Raw genomic sequence first — 13,790 nt, forward strand, 5'->3', positions numbered from 1 at the left:
GGGGTAATTTTTTCAAAACCAAAAAAATACTATTACATACCTGAAATTTGCAAGAATTCAAAGACCACTGCATTCAGACTGTATCAAAAACACAACCGCTGAATTCACTTTCGGCGGCTCTTTCTCTGCGTTGCATAGACGCAGGCCATCTTTCTTTTGTTTCACATATTCCTCTGATGTTTCTTTACAAATAACGCTTGGTCTCATGGCATAAATGAAAAGAACCAAAATAATAGCGGCGCAAAAGCGTTAAGTTACGAATACTGATTCATCTTTGAAGGTCCAAGATGCAATTATCAGTGACGTCATCATATAGCCGAAAATGGATATCTCACGGACTGTCATTCCCAGAACTACTTCCTTCGAAAATGGCCCCCATATCGCATTGTGTAGGCACTTTTTAGCTTTATTGAACTGAAGCTGAAAATGTAGTCGAAACAATAGTTGCTAGACAAGTTTTTTTCCCCTATTTTGGTTTATTTAAGTACCGTAATTTCTGAATAATTTTCAACGAATCAATTTTCTTGTTTCACTTTTACAACTACGTCAGATATGGAGGAAATAACGAATTTGTCTAAACTAAACATTTCCCAAGCTAAAAACGTAAAAACGTAAAGCTAACTATAGTTATATATACAGATACGAAATAACAAGTCAAATTACTGCTAAAACAAACTGTGGCATTGTCTAATGTTTCACAGTATATTGCAGGTGTCTCATTCACTTCAACATGATGAACAAAAAAGCGATTATTCCACCAAGCATCGATGTAAGTTCAACTTTGTCGAGATCGGTCAGACGTTGAGCTCCCTTTACACCAATTGCCTCCACGTACATATTGCAGAAATCCTGGCAGTTTTTAGCAAACTTGAAGTATTTGCCAAACCGCTTCATCACAGCCACAGCCATTGCAATCAAATTGTGTCCCGTGGTGTCGGTTGTACCGAGGTACTCCAATTTCGGCTTATTTGACGGGTGAAGTTCTCTTGTTACCGGGTAGATATGCTTCTTACCGTCGACTTCCATGAAACCCAGCTCTACTGTTACGAAGTGCTTATCAGTTGTGGTAAGAACGATCGATTTGTGTGCTCCGAAATCGCTTCCGCTAAACGAGTAGACTTTATAGGTCAGGGTTGCGTCAAGTTTCGGCAAAAGTCCCTTCTCGCCAAGCTTAGTTAGCTGCTTCTTGTATTTCTCCAAATACTCGTCGCTGTCTAGCATCGGTTCAGCAAAAACATCGGTCGAAGACATAGTGAACGTGATTCAGTACCGTTGCAAATATTTTTAGTCTTGGTAAAAGAGTTTTTTGTGATATGAATATTGATCAGAATACGGTTCGTGACATGACATTGTATCCTATTGGTTGATCTGCTATAGAGCGTTTTCACTCACGTGGCCAGCATCTATGCTAATTTATTGGAACAAACGAAAACATTTACATGAGAGAGTTAAACTCCCAAAGGATTTTCTTGGTACACCAATATGGCCGCCGTTTCATTGTTTTGGAACATTATTATGGCCGCCGTGACGTCATGTGAAAACGCTCTATAATATAGATTTAGAAATTCCACAAATCAGTTATCTTAAGGTTACTCGACCCAGTTATTTTGTAAGGTGGCCCAGAAGGGTCACACATGCAAATTAAAAATGTTGCGCAAATCAAAAATAGTGCATGCAAATTAAAAATTGTACATGCAAACTAAAAATATTACCTGCAAATTAAATATAGTTCATGCAAACTAAAAATTGTGCTGCAAATTGAAAATAGAAAACATATCGATGCAAATGAAAAATGAAAAGTCCGGCGCGGGCAGTATGAGTGATGAGGACCTGGTCCGAGCCGTGCGACCTGGCCTTACAGCCGTCGGCCCATTCATGTTTCAGTTTGCATGTACAATTTTTAATTTGCATGTGTGACCCTTCTGGGCCACCGTAATTTTGTGAGGGTGCCATCCTACTTTGAAACTCTCTGGTATCCCCACCTTTACTTTGATCGTGAGTCTAACATATAGCATGGATATCATATAGATCAATCTACAATATAACATAAAATTTTTGGCCACCTGTTGGCGATCGGAGTAAATGTCATGTGGTTATAGTGCCACGCCTCTTTGGGGTCTGAGCCGAAATTCTGCTGTTGCCGGCATTTTTTCGTGAAAATCTCTTGGCTACATATACTGCGTATTAGTGCCTTGCGTTGAACAGAGTTTCACCAAAATCGCAAAGACCCAATGCGAGAAATTCAGCGGTTTCCAAATCTAGGTCATAATTTATGCGAAAATGATAAGCAAACTCTACACAATTATATCTAAGAAACTATGAGATTTATCCCTTTATTTTGGGGATCTTTATAACAGATCGGTCTTTGCAAGTCAGAAAAAAGCTTTAGGGCCTTGTAAATGCGCTCGATTTCGAGCAATGCAAACATATACAAATTATAGGTTTAGCTATTTGTTGACGTTTGTCAGCGTTTAAGAGTCCGTCTCACGAAAAAAGCATTTTCTTAAAAATTCGTAGCTTTATTTCCTTCAAATTTTTTCAGGGCCACAGTTGATTAACTAACTACCCGGACTCTGAATTTTATGATCATTGAAGAACTGTGACATTATCTTCTACAAGCCCAAACTTATAAAGGGAGCTTTTTTATACTGAATATGAAAATTGACCAGAATACGGTTCACTGCACGACATTGCATCTGCTTTAATACAAAGTTTCTGAGAAACGCTTATAATTGCATTGTAAACTAGACATCCTCTTTTTAGCTCATGGATGACGTAGTCATTCCATGAGGTTGAATGTGGAGGCTCGAATGGCGCTCAATCAATCACTCACTCGACTCTCATTAATAATTTATTGGATTAAACATTTTACTCCTACCTCCCCTACTAAGTATTGCAATTGTTTCAAGTGCTTTATCAGGCGCATATGTTTAGCAGATTCTAGTGAGTATTAGAAAGACTTATCTTTTCCCGATAACATGGAGCAAATGAAATTTTTTTGTGGCCGGCTGAAGATGGGCTTTCGTATAGCAACGGAAGATTAAAAAGGCAAAGAAAACTGACAAAACCAATTGTGATATATCAGGAAAACGGACATCGAATTGTTAAAACGACGTTGAAATAATAGGCTCTTTTCATGACTTGATCACGTGATCAACTTTCGGTGAACACCAAAACAGTTAACTTTTGAAAAATTGTGTTAGCACAAGGTGAAAGAGCATATTAAAAGTAGGTAACCTGAGAATTTTCAGCCGTATATCTCAAAAGTAGCGATTGCAACGGCCGCCGAAAGTTGGTCGAAGACGTGTTGGAAAACGTGTCGGCCTGTGGCCGACGAAGCTCCTCGTCGCACCCGAAGAAAAAACTCTGGTACCCAGGGTAGGGTCATTGATATTTGGACCAATTGTGTACATTCTTGCCAAATAACATGAATAAGATGAGATCAATTCAGTGTGAAAGAGCTATCGCAAAATCGCAGCCTGAAGATTAGATTTCATTCGGTGAAAAGTTAGTAATACAACGGAATCAGGTTGAGCGTTTGATGACTTCAGTTATCGCGTTCGTTATCACGGTTGATTAGTTGCGTTGCGAGGCAAATTGTCAAACGTTGCTAGGAGGGGATGATATCGTTTCTTTATTTTTTGGTAATCAACAACTATAGGCTGGTTCAGGACCAATGCAAAGTGCACTTGAAGTGCACCTGAAGTGCACCTGAAGACCAGCTTGAGATCAACTTTGGAAAGAACAGAAGATTCAGTAACTTTTCAGGTATGACTGGCGCACGGCTAAAACATAAAAAAGTTTTTGCAGGGGGCGTAGACAGCCGTTTTTTCCTTTTTAAGCCCCATTCGTAGAAGCCTAAAAAGGCGCACAGGGTGAGGGGGCTGAGGACATAGTAGCAAGCCTAGTTAACGCTGACCTAAAAACAATTCAACTACAGCACAGACGTCCCTTTTTGCTTAAAGCTATTGCGTAAATGAGTAGTAAACAGTGAGTTATCAACGAACGGGCTAGAGCTCTTTTAGTTAAAGTGCATACTGTTATGTGGTCTGGGAGGAATATTTGCTCGTGATAAGACCTCTACACTCATGTACATCTCTCACGGTCAATAGACACTTGGGTATCTCTCTGCATGTCTGGCCTGTGTGCACTAAGGCTATAGGGATCACCCTGCTCTCATTATCGTAGATCGCATGTATGTGTTCACTCTTCTCATATTATTGCAATTAATCATCTCCCAGTCTTTGAAGTCGTAGCTGACACTGACCTGGTGAGGAAAAAAAGAGCACAGAGGCCGCGACTGTGCCACTGTGCTAATTTTCCCCAGCATTAAAAAAGCAAAGCGAAAAAAAAAAGAACAAATAAAACAGACACAAACAAGGACTACTAGTTGTTATTTAAGAGCTGATACCCTCCAAAATAACGAGTTCTCATTACAAGCTAAATGATTCTACCTGGTAATCGAAATAAACAAAGAAAGGGAACCCCTACCACGTATCTATTTGAAAAAACTAGATGGCTTTCAGTGACAGATTTTCCAAGTGAATTATATACCAATTGTTCATGCCCATAACCGCAAAATTGGTGCCTGTATTGGATGCAATTTCACGCCCTGTTAACATTCGATTACATGAGCTCATTTTAACACCAATTTTTGTTAAGCCCGGGCTTAATTGCATAATTAAAGGCAGCTACACGCCACCGTTTTGTAAAAGAATTCATGATCATAAGTTTTCTAAATTGTTATTTCAAATACTTTTTCATCTGTTATTATTTTATTTTTTGCGTGGATTATATTTATAGTCTTCCTACAGAGATACTATTACTTGTTCCTTCTAAAGGTGATGTTACACAGAACCATTCGCAACGACGATTTTTAGCGCAAGACAACTTCAGCAACATTATAAGTAGCGACGTTGTTTCGAACAGTTAATTTTGCAACATTGTTCCAACATTGCAACGCAGTGTTGCGCTAAAAATCGTCATTGCGAATCGTCTCGTGTAACATCACAGAATTTGATTTTGCTGAATACTAGTGTGCACAACTGTTTTGATGACAAGCCGTTAATAAAAAAAATGTTAATTGATGCAAATTACTTGCGAGCACAAGTTGGCGTAGCCTGTGAACAGGCTAGGCCTGTTCACAGGCTAAAGTTGGCGTGCAGTTGATTAGCTGCCTCAGAATTAGATCACAGCCTTTTACTCAAATTAGAATTTCTTACCCTAAGTCGGCTTGAAATACGCCTCCATAATACAACTGCTAAAAGCATATGGAGGATGGATTCATTTGCAACATAACGCGTATAGTTCAATATCCTTCTTTGCATACCTATTAGCGGAGCTCCACTGCTAAGTAAATCTACCCATCCCAGAAAATTTGGTAATCACGTGACCGTACACCGACCGCCGACCGACCGTCCGTCCGCACCACAGGACAACCAATGTTTACTCTCACATTTTAGCTAGTTTGGGAGCCCAAGAGAAAACTAATTTCACATCAATGTTGTGATCAATTGACAGCTGTCAAAACAGGGCATCCGCTGACCAGTATCACCTGACCGTAGCGCGGGCTCAAGTGTCGACCCATCGAGGTCGAGTATTTTTTTGAAGTTATCCGCTGACAAATTACCAGTTTGGAATGATCGCAGGTTCAAGTTTATTTTTTCCAAGGATTCATATCAAATATGTTGTGTTTATGTCACTATGGCCCCGCACTATTAGAATTTTGATCTCAAACTGACTTCGGAAATGAAAATTCAGCCAGTTTTTTTTTTAAAGTACAGGCGGGGAAGACCTTATCTTACCATGGTCACGCGTTGGTCACGCTCTACGTCCAATTTTTATACTCTGATTGGTCAAAATTTGACAGGTGAGTTCATGCGAAAAAATTATGCAGCAGCTTGAAAATTGTTTACTTTGACAGCTGAAGCTGAACAGTTTTGTGTCAACGTGTGATGTTTTTAACTGTCTTTTTCTTCTGGATGTACAAAATGAAATTCAGCTGCTATCAAGAGTCTTCTGTTATTCATGGCTGGTTTGTTTACTGGGTTTTTGGTTGAGGAACGCGTCGCTTGTCAAAATTTGGTAATTCGATTTTGGATGGCATCGTTTTCGTTTTTCACATTGCTTAATGCGTTTGAGGGGTTAAAAGTCTCAAGCAACTGTGGCCTTCCTTGATAGCTTTCAGGAACTGAATCTCGAATGGTAAGCCTGAGTTACTATTGTATTTGATGTTTGTTTTTGTTATATCTAATTTCATGAAGTCTTGCACATTTACGCTGACAGTTTATGCGCCAAGTTTATGCAAGTTTGTAGCCGTAGTTTGAGTCAATGATCTGACCTAGTATCAGGTTTGAACGGTTTGATATAAGCTTACAGAACTTTAAAAAGCCTTCAGATATATTTGCTCACCGCAGATAGAAAGAAAACGTTCCGAAGAATATTTAGTTATAAATTTGGCTGTAGAAAGAAAACTTTGAGCGATTTTCTTGCTTCGAGGAGTTCACCTTGGAAAACAGTAAACACCCGCGCCGGGAAGCCGGCTTATAAAGCTTCACGCCGAGACTCAGGATTTTTAGAGACACTTTAATACTTGTCTTCATGAATGAAAATTGTTATCTCTGTAACTGTTTCACCGAATTATATTTCTTTTTTTGATTGTTAGTAGTCTTCCTTGCAATTTTAATCGCTAGTCTATGCCGTTTGTTTTCATCGTTCATGAACATCGCTTGCAGGAGTACTCAAAAATGTCGCGCGTATCAAACGCTTTATAAGATTACACATCGTTATAACTGAAACCATTAAATAACAAAAAAAATAATAATAAATTCGCTATTATGTTGAAGCTTAACTCTATTAAAGTTCATTCAAACACTCGACCACACTGACAGCTCGCACTATAGAAACGAGAACCGGCAGGCCATATGGGTGATTTTGGAAATTTTTGAACGGTTTCGCTTTACAATTGATCGTCCTGAATATTGACTGAGTGCAATTTGTCTTGAAAAATTGTGAAATACTGCATTCTGTCCGAGGTCTGTATGAAAAATAGTACTGTTTCACCTCAAATGTGATGTATAAAAATTATAAAAGGTTGGTTTAAACACCCCCAGATTTGTTGGCAAGAATTTGTAAAGTAAACCTGTCGAACGCAAAAAAATTCGGCGTGATTTGTTTTCCAAGAATTTGTTTTCGAGGCCTAATCTACTGTGATCTTGAATGTGATCGAAGATGTTTGCTATTTTTTGGGTGTACATATAAGGTTATCAATTCGATGTAAGATGTTTCACTCTAAAATAACTTAGCCTTTCCCTCAAAAGTCACATGAATGTGCCCTTAAGTTAAATGATTTGTGGATTAAAAGTTTATTTTTTGATTTAAATTATAAATTTATTAATTGGAGCTTCGCTTTTAGCCCTGGCTAAATCTGTATATTAGAAATTAGTTATGGGAAGTCACCCCCGACGAGCAATCTCGATGGGGAAGACAAGTAGGTGCTAATAAAGTAAGCAGAAGGGGTGGGTGGGTGGGGGTGACTCTAACTTGAGTTCGTCAAACTGGCAACTGTGAATAATTAACACATGCTTTAATATATACTATGCACGAAGTCTAATGAAAATTAATAAGATATAAATAGTTCAATATCCTTCTTGCATACTTAATAGCATTTAGTTATGGGAAGTCACCCCAGACTGCGCCTATCGCTGTAGAATCCCCTACAGCCCCCTACAGCGAAGGAGTATATGACTCAATTCTTATAAGAAAAAAATCTATTTCAACAAAATCTGCAGTCTTAGGCGAAAAAAGGGTTGTCAACATAACAAAACAAAAACGTCCACACAATGTATATTAAAGATTATGACTCTTTCTGAAGCACAGTCAAACGATTGAAAATCCTAACTCTTGTGTACTACTACGCCACTTACACAGACTGTATATTATAGCCTAGAAATAAAAACCGATTTCAAAAAGCTGTCTTATACTGATCACGACCCGTGTATAGGCGACTTAGTGGTTTAGTATTACAAAAGAAACAAAAATTGGACAGGAAATAGAACACGCGACGTTCCCTTCAAGCGAAAATTCCCAGGAGCAACAGATCGTCGAAAAGCAGACCAGTTTCCCTGGTGGGGATGTTCCGACCAAAACCCGTGGTTCATGACTTCAACCCACCTTTGGTTACCATTGAAGGACCCCCCAGCCGTTTTCCGGTAAATGGGATATGTGTGTAAGGAAAACACGATTGCTGAACGGAATGTTTCGGACCTGAGTTTTGTTTACCATTTGTTTAAATCGTGAACCACCCGGGTAACCAACCTTAGGTTTCTTGAAAATACCTCAGGATCCCTTCTAACGTCCAAGGCCAAATCCCAGGCAACAGGAAATATCATAATCATCGAGTTTGGAGCAAGCAATCACACATACTGATGGCAATGCAAAATCTATAAATGCTCACTACAAACATTTACATTGATTGTTTAACAAAGGTAAAAGAAAGGAAATGTCTATCCCGTGGTTCATCCATTGCGAAACGTGCAGAGGTCATGCAATCGCAGGGTTAAACCAGGCATCAGCGGACCACCAGGCATCAGCTGATAAAAATTTGAAGGAAAAAAAAATGAATTTTTAAGAAAATGCTTTTTTCGTGAGATTGACTCTTAAACGCTGACAAACGTCAACAAATAGCGAAAAACTATAATTTCTATATGTTTGCTTTGCTCGAAATCGCGTGCATTTACAAGGCCCTAAAGCGTTTTGCTGACTTGCAAGGACCCATCTGTTATAAGGATGCCCAAAATACAGAGATGAATCTCATAGTTTATTAGATATAATCCGTGTAAAGTTTGCTTATCATTTTCGCATAAATTATGACCTAAATTTGGAAACCGCTGAATTTCTCGAATTGGTGAAACTCTGTTCAGCGCAAGGCACTAATGCGCACTATGTGTAGCCGAGAGATTTTCACGAAAAAATGCTGGCAACAGCAGATTTTCGACTCAGACCTTAAAGGGGCGTGGCATTATAACCACGTGACATTTACTCCGATCGCCAAAAATTTTATGTTATATTGTAGATTGATCTATATGTTATCCATTCTATGTGTTATACTTACGATAAAAGTAAAGGTGGGGATACCAGAGAGCTTCAAAGTAGGATGGTACCCACCCCCAAAAAACTGGGTCGAGTCACCTTAAAGCAACAAATAAAAACCCGGTTTCCCGGCATTGGTCCAAAGCAACTTAAGAAGAATTATAACAACCAGCAAAAAGACCAAATATAAGGCCACTTAGATCAATACAAATCCAACACCAAAAAATAAATACCTGAGAGTTTTCTGTCGAGTTTAATTCATCAGACATGGTGGAATTCTCGCAGTTCGAATGTCTGTCATCCCCGGCTGCCGCTAAGCTTGCAAAACAGATTGTGATGTCGACGAAGTTACGTCGAGCAAATAAGTGGCTGAGTCGAGCCTTGAAGAAGATGAAGAAACATTTCTTGGACCGGGCTTTAGCTTGGGCATTCGACCTCGTTGGGACGGACACGCACCCGAAACGGCGATGCGACTCCGACTAAAGTTAGTCAAACTGACAACTGTGAATAATTAACACTAGTCTAATGAATATTAATAAGGTATAAATAGCTGTAGCATTTGCCTGTTGGAATGTTTTTATTGTTTTTAGGCTTAACAAAAATGAAAAATTCCAACAGGCAATTGTTTATACCGGACACCTTTTGGGTCCCACGGGAAAAGCTATTCGGTAAAGTATGAGCGGCAACGACACAGAACTGGAACAAATTGTAATCCTTCACAGATGGATAAGGAAAAAGAATCTTTCGCAGCGAATAACAAGAATTTGTCTCAAAAGCTAGCGCTATTAATGCCGTATTGATACGTCTTTTTTTTTAATTCACCAAAAAAGTCTTTACGCTTACTTTTACTTTCTGCTTAAAATGGGCCAGACTTTGTCTTGTACAAGTTGTAAATTCCGAAGCACAAAAATCGCTCCACTAGGAACTTTACCCAGTGTGATGAAACGATCCAATCCCTCGATTGGGGGGACAACAAACTCTCAGCTTTCATAGACCATCGCACTCACCGCCGGAGTGGCTTTCAGTGGAACTCTCCAATCGTTCTTCTTTAGCTACCATTTCGCTAGGGTCAGTTAAGACGCTTTCCTCGAAACTGAAAGGCGAGATCACAAATAATGAAATAACACCAGAAGAAAACAAGGAAAGTTCTCCTTCCAGTAAGAAACATCCAGGTAGGTTTAAACATAAAGAGGAGAAAAACTTTCATTCCTTTAAGTTCAAGTTCAAGTTCATTTATTCACACTTATTCAGTTACAATACAACAACAATAGGAAAAAAAAAAAGAAGTAAAAACAGAGCTAACTATACATTGAATTAAACATAACAAAGGAAAAAAGTGTGTAGTAGCCAAACACGATGGTCAGAAATAGGTGTTTTTCCTCCCACATAGGTCACAGAGACGTGAAGAATTTTCCAAATGGCATGAAACTTGGCAGGATTGTTGCTTGAGAGATTCTACATTTTTTGGTGGCAGTTTGACAGTCTTGATGGACATTGTGACGTCACAAATAATTTCCAAATTTAGTGCCAAAATTTAGAATTAAGAAAATCATCAGAAAAACCACATAGAGGTGTTCTGTGATCAGAGTGAAGCTTTCCAGTGAAAACCCCGTTAAAATCCATTAAAACGGGACAAAGTTACAAGCTATTTTGTGACTGACAATAAAAGAAAAAATTTAAAGAATTTAATTGTTTTATTACCTTATATGGTAAAACTTTAGGGAGGTTTTTCAGTCCGACAATAAATGGAAGTTAAAAGAAAAATAGCGGATAACACACTGGAGAAAAAATGCAGTTTTTTGAATTTGGGACTCTATAGGTATTTTCATTTGTGACGTCAACAACACGTAAATATGACGTCAAAATGGTATGAAATGACGTAACATGCAACCTGACACCCCATGTCCTAAATTTAAAAAACTACAAATTTGCTTTTATGCATGGTTCGTTTAGTTTCTTCACTGTTTCGTTTAATAAGCTGGAGTTTAAATACCCCTAAAGTTTGACCATATATGGTTAGTTCCATACATTTAGCGGGAAATTTGAATTTCTTTAATTAGCTCTAACTTTGCAACAATTTAAGGGATTTAAGTGGGCTTTTCACCAGAAAGCTCCGTTTTTTTATAGATTTTATTTATAAAGTCATCTAAGTCAAATAGTTAATTCCAAATTTTAGCGCCATGTTCCAACGTCACTTATGGCGTGATGCTGTCAATCAAAAGCATAAAACTACCATCAATACATGTGGACTTTCTTTTACTATGTTCCTGCCAAGTTTCGTCGCATTCGGAATATTTCATAATCATCTATGTGTCTCTAATGTGCCATGTGGGAGGAAAAACACCCATTTCTGACCATCGTGAAAGGAGCCAAGCTTTCGGAGTTGGCTACTACCACAGAGCAGTTACAAGTGGGTAGAGGTTATACAATGCTTATAAAAAACGCCTTCGTCGTGTTCTTTTAATTAAGTTCTTGATCGTCGATATCACAGTGTCGTATTTCTTTGAAATAAAATTTTGGGACTTTTCAACTTCGTCGAACCTTTCAGGTCGAGAAGACTGGCTTTAAGCTCTCTCAACTCTCCACTTCACCATCTTCGCGTTCGTTTATTCATTCATTCATCGTTCGTTTATTCATTCATTCATCCATCCATCCATCCATCCATCCATCCATCCATCCATCCATCCATCCATTCATCCATTCAGCCATTATCCGGCTACACAGTAATTTATACACTAATCTACATAGAGTCCATATAATGAACGAAATGAATGGATGACCGCATGCAAAAAGATAGTTGCATACTCGCGGACACGATTTTCGCAACAGTTTTTTCTTTCTTTCCTCCAGTTTTGACTGTTTCATTAGCCCTTTCTTATTAGGTATGCAGTTGTGTTTTTCTTTGTCATTTACAATGTTTCTTTACTTGACACACCTCAATTGTTCACCTACGAACACCTTAAAATATGCAAACACGAGTATTCTACGAACAGGTTGGCCCCAGGGCTCAAAACTGATTTTCTGTCACATAGGTCTTCTTACTCCTGAACCGGATGAGGATCTTTTGAATTCTACGTTATTACCGGACGAGGTAGCTCAGGAATTCAGCTCTTCAATGCCTCAGTTAATTGACGGAAGACAGTCACGTGTCGGGGCACTCAGGAGTGTACCTCGAGTCTCGACTCCGAGACCGTGGGAACCCGGACTAATAATGGTGAAACCTTACTTAGATAAGAAAAAGCGCTTTGGCTTCACCGTATGCTGTAGACAAACTGTAGATAAATCGGTTACTCCAAAAGATTTCTTATTATATATATGGGCCAATTTGCGAGCGGGCAGGATGAAGCGAACCCGTGTTCTATCGGCGACGGCGAGCGAGCACTGACGACCCATCTTGCCCTGGCGGGATTTCCCACTTTAGTCCCGCAAAAAAGGGCTTTTTTGGCCACATCAGTAACAAATCCTTCGTAATACGGCTGGATATTGGCCTCAATCTCTCTTTGGGTGCTTTTTGGCCTTGGTCAATAACCAGACATTTGACCTCACTCTTAACTCGCTTGGTTTTGACGCATATCTTCAACCTCGTTCCCAGTGTTCTCTCCTACTCGTCCCTCTCTCTCGCTCCGTAGGGACGAGGAGGCCGCACCCAAACGGAGCAATGAACTGCGTCTCACGGAAAACCTGATTCCAAAGCTTACACATAAACCTGGAGAAATACTTAAGCGTGCATCTAGCAAATCAGAAGTTAACTAACATTCACTTTTCATTTACACTCAGCATCGTAAATAATAGGCTGATTTAGCATCAGAACGGGGACGTCCGTTGACAACGGCGCTCGCAAATCAAACAACTGGTTTGACCAATGGCAGAGCGAGAATTTGGGAACCGGAAGTCGAGTTTAGTCCTTTACGCGCGCTTTCCCGTCGTCAAATTACGTTCCCGTTTTGTTACTAAATCAGCCTAATGACAGGAAGGCACTGTTGATCAATAGAAACGAGAGGGGAACTGGAGCCGAATTGTGTCCCGAAATTGTTTCTGGTATCGTTACTACCAGACAGCTGTTAGCTAATGTTTCCCCATAAATCTTTGCGTAAGTTGGCTCGAGCAAGATTCCTTTTTGTTTCTAAAGTGGCGAATTGAATTGCCACACTTTAGGATCCGATTTCATACACAGACTCTTAAGAACCACCTTGTACAGCAAAGAGCCATCTTGGTTATAATTCTTTTGACATATTTTATTTCAGTCTCTTATAATGACATTCAAGAAAAACCTGAGCTTGTCTGCAAACATGGAATACCCTTAAACGGAGCGATCGGAGATTCCCACAAAGTGAATTGCGTGAAATGTGAAAGACCATTTTCCAGAGGAGGACGGGCATTAGCGGGGATGCTAGCTTTTCGACGAGCTGAAACAAAACGACGAAAGAGTAAGAGGATTTTCAACGCGAAAAGGCTTTCTGAAGAGCAAGAGAAACGGAAGAGAATGGAGGAGGAATATGATGACGCTCTTCGCCGATTTGCTGAAAAACATCGAAGCAAATCTTCAAGCGTTTGTGAGTTAGAGTGAGGCTGGAGCGATGAAGATACTAGTTCTCTTGTATGGCTGGTCTAGAGCCAACAGAAAGTGGAAAAGCCACAGAGCACAGATTACCCACTGTTATTGGCTGGGAATAGTTGGGTGTGGTATTGTGAGGGACACA

General features: G+C 39.4%; 1 protein-coding gene across 1 annotated transcript; it reads right to left on the reverse strand.

The window, feature by feature from the left end:
• Positions 1-502: 502 nt before the first annotated feature.
• Positions 503-1,301, reverse strand: LOC140951082 (uncharacterized). The gene has a single exon (XM_073400303.1). The coding sequence runs from the start codon at positions 1,249-1,251 to the stop codon at positions 721-723; it is 531 nt and encodes a 176-aa protein (XP_073256404.1). The 5' UTR covers positions 1,252-1,301; the 3' UTR covers positions 503-720.
• Positions 1,302-13,790: the final 12,489 nt, after the last annotated feature.

Source organism: Porites lutea, chromosome 10, assembly GCF_958299795.1.
Source record: "Porites lutea chromosome 10, jaPorLute2.1, whole genome shotgun sequence".
In the NCBI taxonomy this organism is placed as follows: domain Eukaryota; kingdom Metazoa; phylum Cnidaria; class Anthozoa; order Scleractinia; family Poritidae; genus Porites; species Porites lutea.

What these genes read in the sequence shown, in the direction of transcription:
- LOC140951082 (XM_073400303.1), bottom strand. Translation starts at nt 1,251, where the DNA reads ATGTCTTCGACCGATGTTTTTGCTGAACCGATGCTAGACAGCGACGAG.